The sequence below is a fragment of the Anopheles stephensi genome, chromosome 3 (assembly GCF_013141755.1).
Source record: "Anopheles stephensi strain Indian chromosome 3, UCI_ANSTEP_V1.0, whole genome shotgun sequence".
NCBI classification, from domain to species: domain Eukaryota; kingdom Metazoa; phylum Arthropoda; class Insecta; order Diptera; family Culicidae; genus Anopheles; species Anopheles stephensi.
Window position 1 is genome coordinate 61859390 of NC_050203.1, and position 14414 is coordinate 61873803.

At 43.7% G+C, this 14414-nt stretch overlaps 1 protein-coding gene across 2 annotated transcripts in view; it reads right to left on the reverse strand.

The window, feature by feature from the left end:
* The window catches only part of LOC118509252 (paired box pox-neuro protein), a 43807-nt gene extending 29865 nt beyond the window's left edge, over nucleotides 1-13942 (reverse strand). For both annotated transcript variants that reach the window (XM_036049587.1, XM_036049586.1), the window contains exon 1: nucleotides 13487-13942. In XM_036049587.1, coding sequence (XP_035905480.1) covers nucleotides 13487-13530 — 44 coding nt within the window. In that variant the 5' untranslated portion in view covers nucleotides 13531-13942. The remainder of the gene's footprint in view (nucleotides 1-13486) is intronic.
* Between the last annotated feature and the right edge of the window lie 472 nt (nucleotides 13943-14414).

Sequence of the window (14414 nt, forward strand, 5' to 3'; positions counted from 1 at the left end):
TCCCGAACGATCGAGCCCGTGCTCAGTAATCAGCTCACCGCGGCTCCGAGGATATGGTTGTTGAACTTTGTCTCTTCATTAATATTTATCATCGGGGGTGAAAGCGGTCCTGCTTTAAGTGTGCCGTTCCGGAAAAGCCGACGAATCGGTTCGAGGGGGAGGGGAGTTGTGGACCTAACATTCGCTGCTGATTAAGCCATGCTAGAGCCGTATCCGTTTTGCGTGTAGACAATTGCGTAGGGATAAGCATGTAGCGTGATTAGTGACACTGCGTTGCCGAAACCGTTCACCTTTTAGCAGCCCCTACGGTTGTGGAGGGCTTAAACAAAACTTTCAACTTCAAGAGGAAAGGAAACATTCCTAGTGAAAGATTATCGAGAATGAAATCATGAAGGAATTTGTAGATAGGCATGATTCTAAAACGTTTATCATGAAACATTTTTCACATACAGGCTCGAAAGATACAGTTTTTATAGTTCGTTAGCATTAGGTGTTCTTGTTAAGTTTTCTATTATAAAACCAGCAACCATAGTAAATCTAATATGTCTAAAGCTCATAGTTTATGTGGGATAATTTAACAGCGTTCATTATCATTATCTTTTTATCACTGATTATCAAGAGGAAGATGCTCAAGAGGAGTAGTAATTCCCTAAGCATGGCCTCAATAAGTATTGTTCAGCTAATAAGACTTTAGAAGAATTTAGCTAGAAGCTAGATATGGAAGGGATGGTCATGTCATTAGAAAAGCACTGCCTGCTCGACTTAGCCCATATAGTATTGTCGGGCTGGTCACATGGACAGAAGAGACGCTATGAGTCCAAGTTGAGCAGAAGTCGCGATAAAAAGGATCAACAAACGATTGTTCTCTATCATGAGCGGTTAAAAGGATGTCAAATTCGAGGGACGGTTGTTGCTCCTATTAAATAATTAATTTAACAATATTAGCTAACCTTGGACGGGAATAGGAGGAATCCCAAACAAATTTGATTTGAAATATAAAAAATAAAAAAACATATAAAGCATAAATTTAAATGAATATTGGTAAATAAATAGGGTCAACCAATTTTTGTCCACAATTGTTGTTCAACAGCACATACTTTTTCACTGCGTTTCAATGCCTTTTACTCCTTTAATCGACAAGTTTTTATTATAAAGACAGCCCAATGGTAAATAAAGTGCACTTTACTCACTTGCGAATCATTATGTATCCCTCCCATGCCAAAAGCTGTCACACTCACATAGTCAACCTGCGAGAAAGTTCAAACCCTCAAGCTCGCGCAAACAAGACAACCAACGCGCTCAACTACCAGGGCGAAACTGTCGATAAAACCGTTTCCAGTCGTTCATTCGCGAAATTTAACAACCAAACAGTGGCATCCGTTTAATTTGGCGATTATTCTCCTTTCATTTCCTTCGTCACTGCTGCTCGGGTGCTCCTTTCTCTTTGGAACTACCTGTACTGCAGGAGGACATCGGGTGGTGATGCCTGGGACATGCGGTGAGCTTTTCCTCCCATGCGATTCCAGCAGGCAAATTAAACACATCCACTTGGTAGCGGTGGCAAATTTTTATGGACGTTAACATTTCTACGGAAAATCATAAAACTCCACAGCTACCCGAAAAGCTATCTCGTGTAGGTTGGTAACTGACAGTGCGGTAACGGTAATGTTAAACTTTTTTTTTTGCTTTCCGTAAACCCCTTGTTCCGAGTGCCTTAATTTGCACAGTTTGTGTGTCCTTTGTTCTAGCGAGCTGCGATGCCTTCATTATCTGCCGTAGGTGATCGTGTGGCCGCGAGTGCAAACAACGCTGCAATGTATCTCCCGTGTCCATCGGCCGTTGATACCGTCATTCATGAATCTGTTGGTGCTGTCGTGGCTAAGAATGGGAAGAACCCATCCTAGGCCATATCCAAATTAAGCGTTAATTAAATGGGAAATAAAATTCAGCCAGTGTGGATGTGGTGCCAGGCCCTTCTTCTGTGAAGACTGTACAGTGACCATGCAGAAGTGTTTGTGTTGTGTCTTTCAAAATCGACTGTATGACACTTGGATACGAAGCTAGCCCAACGTACTCATTTTCTGGGAGCTAATATAGCAAGAAATAAAGGGTACAGACATTCAACCAGTTTTCTCTAACATTTATTGCAAAAAAGGGGCTAACAAACTGAAGTCTTACAAGTAAACTAACCATTAAAAGACCTTCAATGTATGCAAGTCACTCAACTATGATCCATACAGATCGTTCGAGGAACAAATCATGATCGTTTCCGATCGATCCTTTGATCATAAATCGATATTGATCACCTTGTTGAAGTCATTACATCCAGTTTGCACATACATTTGCCATAAATCCACCTGTAATCTTTGGACATGCAACACTCATAACATTGCTCGTGACTAAGCAATCGATCGAATGCAGTTTGTCCAGCCAACAAATTACCATCCACCAAAACAGCACACCAGCGAACAAGTGTCCCGGTTCGTTCCAAACAAATCAAGCGAAACAACGATGGATGGCGTTCAACGACTACCGCGACACTGGTCCATCCCGGGCAGGGACAAAACATAAATTTTATGAATGAAAATAAACTGGCCACAGACAACGCCAGAGCAAGGAGACGGAAAAACAATTAAACTTCTGCACCCAGCAGTCGAACCCGACCCAACCGGACCCGGGCCCGGGTCCAGAAACGTCAACCTCGGCAACCACACCGGAGGATGTGGTCCCGACAGCGACAGAAAATGGAGATCCCAGTATAAAATGATATAAATGCGTAAGAAATCGTAAATGTTTATCTGTTTTCCGATTCCGGCCGCGACCTCGACGAACACCGCCGAACGCCGCAAGGAAGGGCGAGATCTTCCTGCATCGCATCACTTCTCGGTGACGATAAAACAAACACACAAAACAAGGAAACTGAATGACCACAGCCAAAGACGACACCGCGCGGACAATACGAAGTGAACGGGGTAGGTAGGGGGCAAGAAATCAGAAACAAACTTTTCGGACTAATCACGATGGTAACACTTCATTCTTGGACCATGTTCTTCGCCGAGTGTCCCAGGAACCACCGTCAACAAAGAGACTGTACCACGCAGTTTCCAATCGGCGGGCATCGATGTTCCGCCGCCGCGTGTACGAGCTAGAAGACCAACTAAACGCAGCGCCAAAGCAAACGAGAACCGTTTATGTACTGGGCTTGTTATTCGGTTTAATTATCCTTTAATGTTATTAAAACAAAAAGGAAACAAAAAGAAACATAAATTAAATTATTATAAGCACATCTAATGGGACGGCCGGCAGTGAAGTGATTGAAGCGAAGAAAGAAAAAAAACAGGATTGTTACCAAGTCCCTTTTGCTTTATTACAATGACATTAAAAAAATAAACCTTGATGGTTTTAAAGAGTGCTCCAAGAAGCGGAAACGCGGACTAAGGCTCGAGAACACAATTTGATATCATTTTCTACGCAATCGCAACAGCTCGGCCGTTTCGTGGCGCAGCAAATTACCACAGAAGCATAAAATGTTTCCAGTTTCCAAGGATCTAATGTTTGTGGCATGGAAATTGTTTTAAGCCACCAGCCTACCGTCTACACTCGAATAGAGATCATTTAATGGTACCTGGGTGGCTTAATTCAATTTTAGTTTATTGTCCGCCATGAATAATGACAGTGGCCAATAAAGCTACGTTTTAGCCTAATGATTTCTATCTAAACGAAGTCACACATATTGAGCTGGCTTATCAACACACTCTTAAATTGTATTCCTTCTCGAATGTTTGACCCAAAAACCATTGAAGATAAGCTCTTTTCATGATGGTAGAAAAGAGCAAAAATAGGCTATTAGAGGGATTTCATTTAAATTAAAAAAACATGTTAATATAATAGATACTCATGTATAGATTGTCTAAATGTGCTCGTTTGCCTTATTTTTTTTTTTTGTTTATGAGGAACTGGTCGTATTGCTACTTTAAGAGGAGGCCTGGTGGTACTTTTAAATTTTTAATAGTTAACGAAATAGCACAACCAGTGATATCTTATTAGACAATCTCAAAACATGATAATTGGTAAAATTGGCAAATTCAAATCTCTGCAGGACCTTGCTTTACACTTCTTCTTCTTCTTCCTTGGCACTATACAACCTCGAGAGGTCTCCGCCTGCCATTTCTGGCTATCTGTGGCTTGATTCTACCCGTAGCAAAGTAGTCAGCTCTACGTACGGGGAGGCGATCTGAAAATGGATTATCGCATCCGCCACCGGCTCAGTAGTAAACTATGAAATTTTCCTTCATTTCAAATTAACAAAATATAAATTAAATTTCGTTCCTAAGTGTAAATTTGATTTGGGTTAGTCTTTGGACAGTTCTTTTTATGTCAAAATATATTATCCTAAAACCCTTCAAATTTTAATTTAGAATCTCTGCGATGATAAGGGTTCATATAAATAACGATTTGTATTTCGATAAATGTCTTTGGCTACCGAGTGAAACATATTCACTCAAATGTATAGTTTTACTTTTAATTCCACCTCTTAACAGCTTAAGCAAAGCAATGAAATAGTCAAGAGTATGGTTCTAGTTCATTGAACAAACACCATTTACATTAACCATGCTCGTATGCTACACATTCTTTACATACGCAATATCGTATGTATCGAAAACGCACGCACGCCGTGCTAAGCTGTCATCCCGAATAAGGCAACACATTTCCTCTTACCCAGCTAACCCTACCCCAACTACTTTCCTCCTCTTCCACCCGACCTTCCAGCAGCATGAATCTGTTTTTAATCAATTACACCGTTGCAATCTAATTGCCACGATCTTGCCCAACTGAACGGTCGCCATCGCGTCGGCGATTGACAGGATCACTTCTCACGCGACACCGGGGCACGATGGGTTTCGCCCGATAAATGCACAGACGGAGTGCGTCCAAGACTACGCCACCGCGACAACGACATGAGCTACCCCTAATGGCTGCCGACACACTGGCACAAACCGTGGCGCGATACGCGCGCGGCCTATGTGTGTGTGTGCATGTTGCACCGCATATCACATACTGTTTGCTCTTTTCGCCGATAAATAAGGACCTAAGCCAACCGTCTGAGCTCGACCCGACGACGGTTTCGCGATGGAAATGCGCGAATCTATCTTCCCGTGGTCGCGACTGCGGGCTCTGTGGGAAACCACTCAGTACACAGCACCGGTCGCTCGGCCAGTCTCATAATGTGATGCCACCAGAGCGGATGACCATCATAAGGTTACCTGCCTGCCGTCTCTCTACCGATGGCTTGAAAAAAGCCGTTCTCACCATACACTGCTGACTGGCGCTGGCGTGTCAGGTTCTGCCCGAGACGCACCTGCCCTGAGACCCGATACGCAACGCACGGGGGTCTTTATAAATATTAATGTATTCAAAGAGTGATTTGTAATAAACACTTGTTTTGCGTTTGCGATATGCGCTCCCGATTAATGCTGCCCCTTACGCACCGTGCGCGACACGACCTTTCGCGAAAAACGCACTTCACGTGTGTGGCGTTAAAACGAACTTCGCTTCCAAAAACGGACTACGAAACGGTCCCGGGAGGCGTTCAGCTAACGGCTCGATTGTCGAACGCAGCGCTTGCACTAGAGGCCGTTAGGGTGGGTGAGTGGGTTGAAGTAATTTGTTTACCCATTCCTTGAAACGGTAGTCCTCGATGCACCTCATTACGGAGACGGTACGCCTACGAACCTACGGTGGATCGACGCGTGATGGCTGTCTTTTAATTAATCGTCACTAGCGGGAACACTCTTCGTTCGGTCGTTTCGGGTTGCCGTTGCCGAATAATACACGGGCACAGCGATACAGGGATTAGCGTGAGGCGATATGGGGGGATATCGGTTCGCCCGGTGTATGCCGAGCGCATCGTAAAACGCTAAAATCAACCGAATGGAGTTGTTGCTTGATTGCTTTATAGCTGCAAAAATGCTTCACGCTGCTGCGATGTATGCGACGGTGTTATGGGAATGTTTGTTTTTTTTTTTATCAACTCAGGCACATGCACAGCTGATCGGATAGATGATAAGGTTTAAAATTTATTCGTTAGCTCAAATTTCTTGTTTTTAGTTTGCCCTTTGGGAGATGTTTTGAAACGATGTGTAATTAACTCAAATCCTTGACCAAATTCAGTTAAAAAAGGAGTTCAGATATCTGTGAATTTGGAAGGTTTTAATGTAAGTGATAAATTAACAAAAGATGATCAAAATTTTTGGATTTTAATTGGATTCACTTCTTAGGTAATTTAGAGGTAATAAATAACCATATATTGGACTCTAATATTAAGTAGCCGATACATCTCAACTAGAGCTTAGAATTTGTATCAATAAATGCATTGCTACCATATTTCCTAATACTATATTGCTCAAATTAATAAATCCTCATCAACTTTTCCAACCATTCCTTATCTAATTGCTGTTCTTTGACACTGAGCGTCACATTACTTCAGGCTACTGCATTCGCTCTCATGTATGCACGATTCCCACAACCCTTAAGTCATAGCTTCCCGAGCCCTCCGCTTATCCGGCCCGACGATCGGCAGTATAATTTAATGGTATCCTGTTTTACAGCACCCGGGACGCTCTGGTTTTTCGGGGACGCACTCGAGACATTTCAGAGTTTGAAGCGCCATTCGAGACGGATCGACGTAAACTACCTTCATTACAACCAACGTACCAGCCCAGAGACACTCTTCCCCCCCCCCCCCCTCCATACCTGTAAACGTTTCCATCACTCGCGTCAGGTTCACTGCACAACCTTGCCCCGTACGAATCCTGACTTCCTGACTCGTTTCGGATGGAGAGGGGGGAGGGAGAGGGATGAGAGATCTCGCGAACCCAGTCACGCTTATCTGATTTCATCACATTCAATTCATTAGCTGCGTTTATCCCGATCGCATCGCCGTACCACGGTTTCCCGTGCGAGAATCACAACCTGTCGCATCGTCAGAAACGCCAGAAACAATGTTTTGAGATTTGTTGTCTCCTCTCTTCTTACCACTCAATTCCGAACCGATCTACCAGAAGCACAACAACAGCTATCGACGAGCTTCTTGAATGAAAACTAACCAATTTAAACGCACCATTGAAACCCATTCAAACGATCACACAACGTTCACGGGGCAGCAGTTGCTGGTTGAAATTTACACGATCACCATCAGCAGCAAATCGCAACATTCCGGCTGACCATCACCAGCGTGAGCTCTGCGCTTCAACTCCAGAAGGCCACCGAATCGCGAAATGATCCCCTGTTTTCCCCATCCGCCGAAAGCTGGCCGGGTGAGAGATGGCCAAAAAATTTGTCTCCAAACTTTATAATGACCACCGGGCGCCCGGGTACGCCCTGACGAGGACCCAACACGGCGTGGACATGTTCTGCCCCCCGGGGGGGTCTACGCAGCACCGGTTAGTTTATGATAATATCTTCCCCTCGGGGACGATCCGACTGTGTAACGGCACACGGAACCGACAGCACTTGTTTTGCATGGTGTTCATGCGATCGAACAAATCCCTCCTTCCGCCTGGAAGCACTGGTAGAGTTCGCTCGATGGGAGGAAAAATATGACACGTCCAAGATCGCTCTCCATCCTCGAAGAGACCGTTTCATCCGTCTGATCGAACGTTGATTATGCAGAACCTTTGGGATACGCATGGTAAGCATTGATGGGGCAAACCTAATTGACGGTTTCCTTCCCCGTTCGGAGTCTTCCGTGCGATGCTCGCGATTGAAGCGATCCAGTGTGATGTTGTTGCCATTTGCCAAACAAAAAGTACCGTGCAACAGCGATTCAAGAATTAACGCACTGAGCAGCAACAGGGCCAACCACACGGTGGGATTAATCCAGAAGCGCACCAAATCGTACGAAAAACACATTCTTTAGTATTTCGTTAATTTGACGAAAGACAGATTCCAGGACGATAACATACGCTTCTCGTACTACCGTTTTTCTTGAGGATGCCGGACAAGCAGAGGACGAGAGAAAACAGAACAAAAAACATGGATGAGCCGTGTGCGCAAGCTACCTTAATTGATATAAATTTCCAGTGAAGTCATAATCTTTTACGGACTGACATGTTGTTTCCCCAAATCAATAAATTTGGAGGCGCATAAAAATTTATCTAAATTTTATTGGCGCCCCCGTCCTGTCCAGCTCTCTCTCTCTCTCTTACTCTCAGTCTCTGCACTGATCTCGATCGGACATCGTTAACAGACCCCCGGCCGACCGGGAGCGAGTGACAAGACAGTTTCGAACCGAACCATCTGAAAGCTGCCATCAAACCAAGGCTTCTGATGTTCCATGTTTTGCCTCCTTTTTCTAGCCCATCCTTTCTACCGCTTCGCTAGTCGGCTTCACCGAAACGAACCTATTTTGTGCAATCAAAGCAGAAGGTCCGACCTGCACGAACCATGAACACCGGCAGTCAACGGCTCATTAATAGATAATAACTATTTGTTGAAAATTTACATAGCCACATTTTTCATCGGAAGCGTTCCGGCGATCGTATCGCACCCTGGATGCTGGTCAGATTAAGCTTAGACCATCATTGTTGAGCTGGTCGGGTTCCTGGTGCCACCGTTGCTTAGGAACAGCGCTCGTACCTTGATGAGATGGAACACACAGGACGATAGGTGCTACCGGTCGTTTGTTACCGGGCTTGGCAGGGGGAATTTCTCGACGGAGACATGCTCCATCACATGAGCTTGTGAGCTGCGTTTTGTCGATGTGTGAAGATCGTTAGGCGAAAATTGATAGGCGAAGCAGACGGAAAATCAGGCGCTGCCATCTAAATGAGCTTCCGTTCCCTACAGATGGAAGCGAAAGGAAGTGAGCTTCTGTGAGATGGAGAAATGATAACTGGCAGGGACCAGATGGAGTAGATGGATAAACTTTTATGATAAACGATTGTCCTCCGCGACAAGTGGCATTATTGAAAATGGGAAATATCGCCCAAATAGTAAATCCTTACGATTGTCCTATTCAGTCATCGGTTTTGCTCTCATTTTGTTGGCTCGTGGCACAATTAAAAGGGCAGTCATAAATATTTGGAGCTCAATATTTTTCAATGATTTACGGAGGTAAGTTCACCTTTTTTCTCTAAAGACTTTCTGTATTGGCGCCTTGCACTGACGAATTGGATAGAACAGAGCATATTGGGGCGTTCATATGCTTTGATTTTGTTTAATGACGTTTTTCCATTAAAAGTCTGTACTTTACTTCATTGTCTTTAGTGAGTTACAATAAAGTTCACCGTTTTATAGATTTTTTAATTAATGTCAGCCCATTCCTTTCACCTTGCTCAAACTCAGCTGCTCTCTATATAATCATATCAATTTGTAGCTAACAATTAAAGTATCCCTAAAGCGCCATCTACGCGTTCTCCGCACCTTTTTCCGCAACTACAACAGAAACACAAGCTGACCCAATATCGTCAACGCTCCAATCAATTTCGATCGATCCACCACCCAGAAAGCGTCACCAACTGTAACACTGTAAGCAGCGTTAGCGCGATGTGAACCAAAGACCAGATAATGTCCCCCGGATGCTAATGAGCAAACTAATTGGTCGAACGCGAACGGTACGGTTTTCTCGGTGGGATTTCGTTGAGCCTCGCTCTCCCATCTCACTCGCCGGCCACTTCGCCACCCCAAAGCCGAAAGGAAGCGAAATCGGGAGCCCAATTTTCTAGATAGTTTACGATCTTGCTGCGTGCGTGTCCCGCTCCGTTTCGACACGCACGAAAAATCGCGCAGACGTACCTTGTGGCGCTTCTGCCTGCGTCAATTTTCGGAACGCGACCGCCGCGAAACAGATAAAGCTGGTCAAGGACGGTGTTGGCCAGTCGGAGGCCGATTTTCCGGACCATAATTCGGGACCGTGCTGTTTTGCATGCCCGACAGCGCCCTGGCCACCGGCGGCCAGTTGATGATTTTCGGCGCACGAAATGACGCTCCGCTGGCTCCGGTTTGCGTTCGTGGCGAGCGCATGCGAAAGTTATAAACCACCGGATTAGCATAATACAAGTGTAGTTTACACGTACGTAATTATGCAAATTTGTGTTTTGACTTCAGACGATTTTGGACGATTTTTGTTTGCGCTGTGCAGGCGGCTGGGCTTTCGGGGGGGAAGGTTTGAGGGTTTTTTTTTTGGACACTGGTTTGAACCATTGCACGGTGCTTGCGAGACACCATCGCAACAAAAGTTTTGTCCAGCTTTGTTGACGACAGTCGTTTCGGTTCTTGATTCCTTTTTTTCCTCCTACTCCATCACTTCTTCCACTTATGTCCTTTCATGCCCTGCACAAAACCCTCAAAGCTCAAAAGAGCAATTTTCGACCGCGAACTAAAGCACCGTAATAATGAAGGGCTTTTAACTCCCAGCAGCACTCGCGCCACTTTACACGGAGTAACAAGGATACCGACACCGACGAGCATGCCGTTCTGCACGGAAGAATAAGAAAACCCTCCCTTAAATGCCGGTCGTCGTCGGTAAGTAAATGTTCAGTTCCACTCAGGCCGGCGCTCGAAAAGTGTTAAAATCGTGATTTCTTGATTCGATAAAATCGAGCATTTTCCCCGTTTGCCGGGTTTTCCACCGCACCGTAAGTGAACAGTCTGACCCCCCACGCGAAAGGACCGGTATCCCCGTGTGTTACGATTAATGGAAGGAAGAGCAACAAAAACAATCCTGGCATACTGAACTCGGGTGCCCATTTCCCAATCACGATCACGGAACATTTAAACGACAAGGCAGGAAGAGCCTTTTACAAAGTGTGAGCGCCTCGTGAAGACATTTAAATGTAACGGCCGATTTGCACGCTAGCCGAAAGATATTATCGTATCGCTTTCGACCGCGCTTACCAACGCTTCAATTGCGCGAGCAGTGAATGGCTGAACGGAAAGCGCCAACTGCGCTAGGTGTGACATTTTCGGCAGCGATGAATGGTTCAACTTCACAGCAAACAATCACCCACCCCATCAAAAATCTTACGTTAAGGGGGTGCGTTTGGACGCAGTAAAATTATTTTAATTAAGATAATTTCATATTTTATTCATCGCGCGAGGTGAATACATTCACCTGTGAGCGGGGGACCACCGCTTTCGACCGGCCACTATTTTCGTACGCTGAACCGTTTTAGAGCGCGTACCGAATAAATGTGCGCTCTGCAGCGATGATGATGTATTTCCAACCCGAAAAGCCCAACCCAAAGGAATAACGCCCACCAACGGAACGGCGTCAACGCATGAAACATTATCGCGTCAGATCGACGATTCAGATAACGATACGTGTGCCAAAAGTGTTTGGCCAGCCGACACGATCCGATTGTGTGCCCCGTTCACCTGAGATTTAAGTAAGTTTTCCAGCACAAAAGAGTGCTCAAGATAGAGCAGGTTGACGAAACGGAAGCTTATTGCGTGGGGGGGAACTACCACTTCGCACCTTAATTAGAACATGAGCAGGATATTAGTTTGTTCAGCAGCTCGTCAGCCCCGAGCCGAGGGTAGCATAATGGGCTCATTAGGTACGTAGTCATTGTTTTGGTGCTTAATTTAAACAATTCTAAGAATGCGTCACGTACGCGTGTAAAGATATCTATTTAAAAGATCAAGGAAGCTCTCCTCCAGTGGTTGATTTGTTGATGTTGGATTTTTTTTCTGAAGTAAGACTTGTTGATCTATATGCAATTCAAGTTAAATTGAAATTGAAAATAGTTTTAAATGATTTGAGTTTTTGTAAAGATCGTTTTAGAACCTTCAAACAGTAATTTAATTATATCTGTGTAATCAATGTTGCCTTTTCCTTCCGTGTCTATAATATGCACCATAGTTCTGCATTTATCTTTCAAATAAAGATCTTAAACTGTTTTTTTAAGAATAAGACCCATGAGTTCTAAATTTTTGTTTTGTTTAATCCAATAGGAAAGGCTTGACCGTATTTTGACAAATGTTTGGCTCCTGACTAATGACGTAATGACTATTTAAATTTATCCTTGGTTAAACCCTACACATAACTAAGGTCCAGTAATAGTTAATCCGATCAAATCGCATTCAAATTGCACAAAGGACAAATAAACAGGACGAGAAGAACTTACTTCTTCGGTCACGAAAGGATGACAACGATACAGAAAAAGGGTCTCAAAAAGGTCAGTCGAATTATTATATTGCCTAATCGCTGCAAAAAGCGGGAACTGTTCACTTCAAAGAAGAAGACCTAAATGGATCTTATTATTGCAATATTTAAAAATAATAAAAGGGATTGATCCATAGCTTGACAGATGATTTTCAACTACTCCTCAATACCTCCAGCGTATCTTAAAAAAGCGTCATCTTAAGCGTTTTGTTTTAGTTATCTCAAAATATAGTTGAGAGAATTGTAATGGAAATGAAATGACAAATATAAGGCAATACGATAAGGCCTTCTTTAATGAATAAAATTAAATAAAAGAAAGATAGTGTCATAAAGATGTTGCACTTCATATGGATTTGACTTAAAAAAAACTATTTGGAAAAGATTTTTAACAAAATAATGATTAGCACTATTTTAAGCACTATTTTCCACACGTGCAGGACTGACTGTCCTTTATGAGTTACTCACAAATTAAGTAGAGAGAGGATAGGACCTCTTGATGCTGTAGAGCCAGTGCGAGAAAGTATAAGATGTGTCCACAAAGATAAATGTTGTGAGAATTAACTATCCATCTACATGGTTGTTATTAAGTCTAATAAACCAGCAATGGCAGGCTAGCTTCAGAACCTTAAGAGGTAGGTAGACCAAGAAGAGACAAATAATACTTTTATATTTTCTTTATCCCAGATGTGCATCAAATACTAAGACAAAATTAAAATAATTTAAGAAATCCCGTTTTTTCTTATGACACATGTTATCAATTTGAGGTGCATTTTCGTGAGCCTGTTCCAATTTAAATACTAGCTTATAAACGATCTTATTGAAAACCCAATTTAAGTGATACGTTACTAATGAACTTACAAATGCAAAAAAGGCATAATATTGATAAGGAATATTCAGCATCAAAGTTATTAAAACTACAACACAAAACAGGTTTTTGATGTCTACGAATCTTGAATAAAAAAGGTTGCAGTAAAGGGATTGACTTTCCTTTTATTTTGACAATTCGGTAGCAAATCTTTTAGCTAAAAGTGTCCTTCTCGATTTATACTGTATGCATTTCCCACAGCCACACTTTAATTAGTTATCGTTGTTTATGAAATTTATACTCAGTTTTTTTTATCTCTTTAAATCCGAGTTAGTTTGTCCCAACACTATCGTGAAACGAATAACAGTAAAATTTAAAATTATTCTGCTTTAGCTAAAAAGCCTCAAACGTAGCCATATCAAACGCAAATCCTTCAGAACACTTTCATCATAAAGTTCTTGAATAATATTCTGACTTCCCATTTAGATGTGAGGTAGCACAAAACCATACTGTACCTTATGATGAAGCGATAAGAAAACCTAACCAAAGACCACAGCATACGATGAACTGGATGGATGAAGACGATTTCCTGTTGATCTATTACACCAACTGACAGTTTAACTAACAGCACATTTTTCCGCAGGATTTCCAGTTTAACACAGCACAGCTTTTCCAATGCACTCCACCTAACACCACAGTCAGCACCATAAATCTTTCAATCCCGCACCTTAAGGATTTTTATCACATAACATAACAACACCACGGTTCCCACACGTACACGCAAAACGTTTCGCAGCGTTCATAACGTCACGCACAATCTTCGCACGGAATGCAAACAGCCTAGAACCGAATCAGAACACAGTTCCAAAACACCGCAACGCAACGTCTCGTAACGCACTGGAAAAACACACGTACCACGTCCAACAGCGGAGCCCTACGATCGTCGTCGGTTTCGCGCCCGCTCGCAACCACATTCCAGGCACTAGTGGTCAGGGGCTGGCAACGCAACTCCACGGTATCCTCGCAGCGTTCGAAAGCCTCCGCTGGTGCGGTGCTGTGTGGTGGTGAAAAAGAGATCGCACCAGTCACACCTGGCCGTCTCGGATTCGAGGGGTTGGATCTTGCGAGCCCTGCCAGCTCGAGCACATTGCGTAAGGGATGAGAATCGGCTCGGCGAGGGTGCGTGAGTAAGACACCCCGCTTTGTACACCTTTTCGCCAAAGCAGGATAACAGTATGACGGCCCTACGGTAGCCAATGAAGACTGCTTCACTCCCAAATTGCTTGACCGTGCGGGAAGCAACAACGGTGGCAAGTTCCGGTTTCGGTTCCAGCGCCAGCGCAGGCGTAGCATAACAAATAGAAACGGACATGCAACGTGTGCCCGAATCGCTTCACCCCCCCATCCTGGCACCTTTTCCCCACTCCATTCTTCACCGATGTG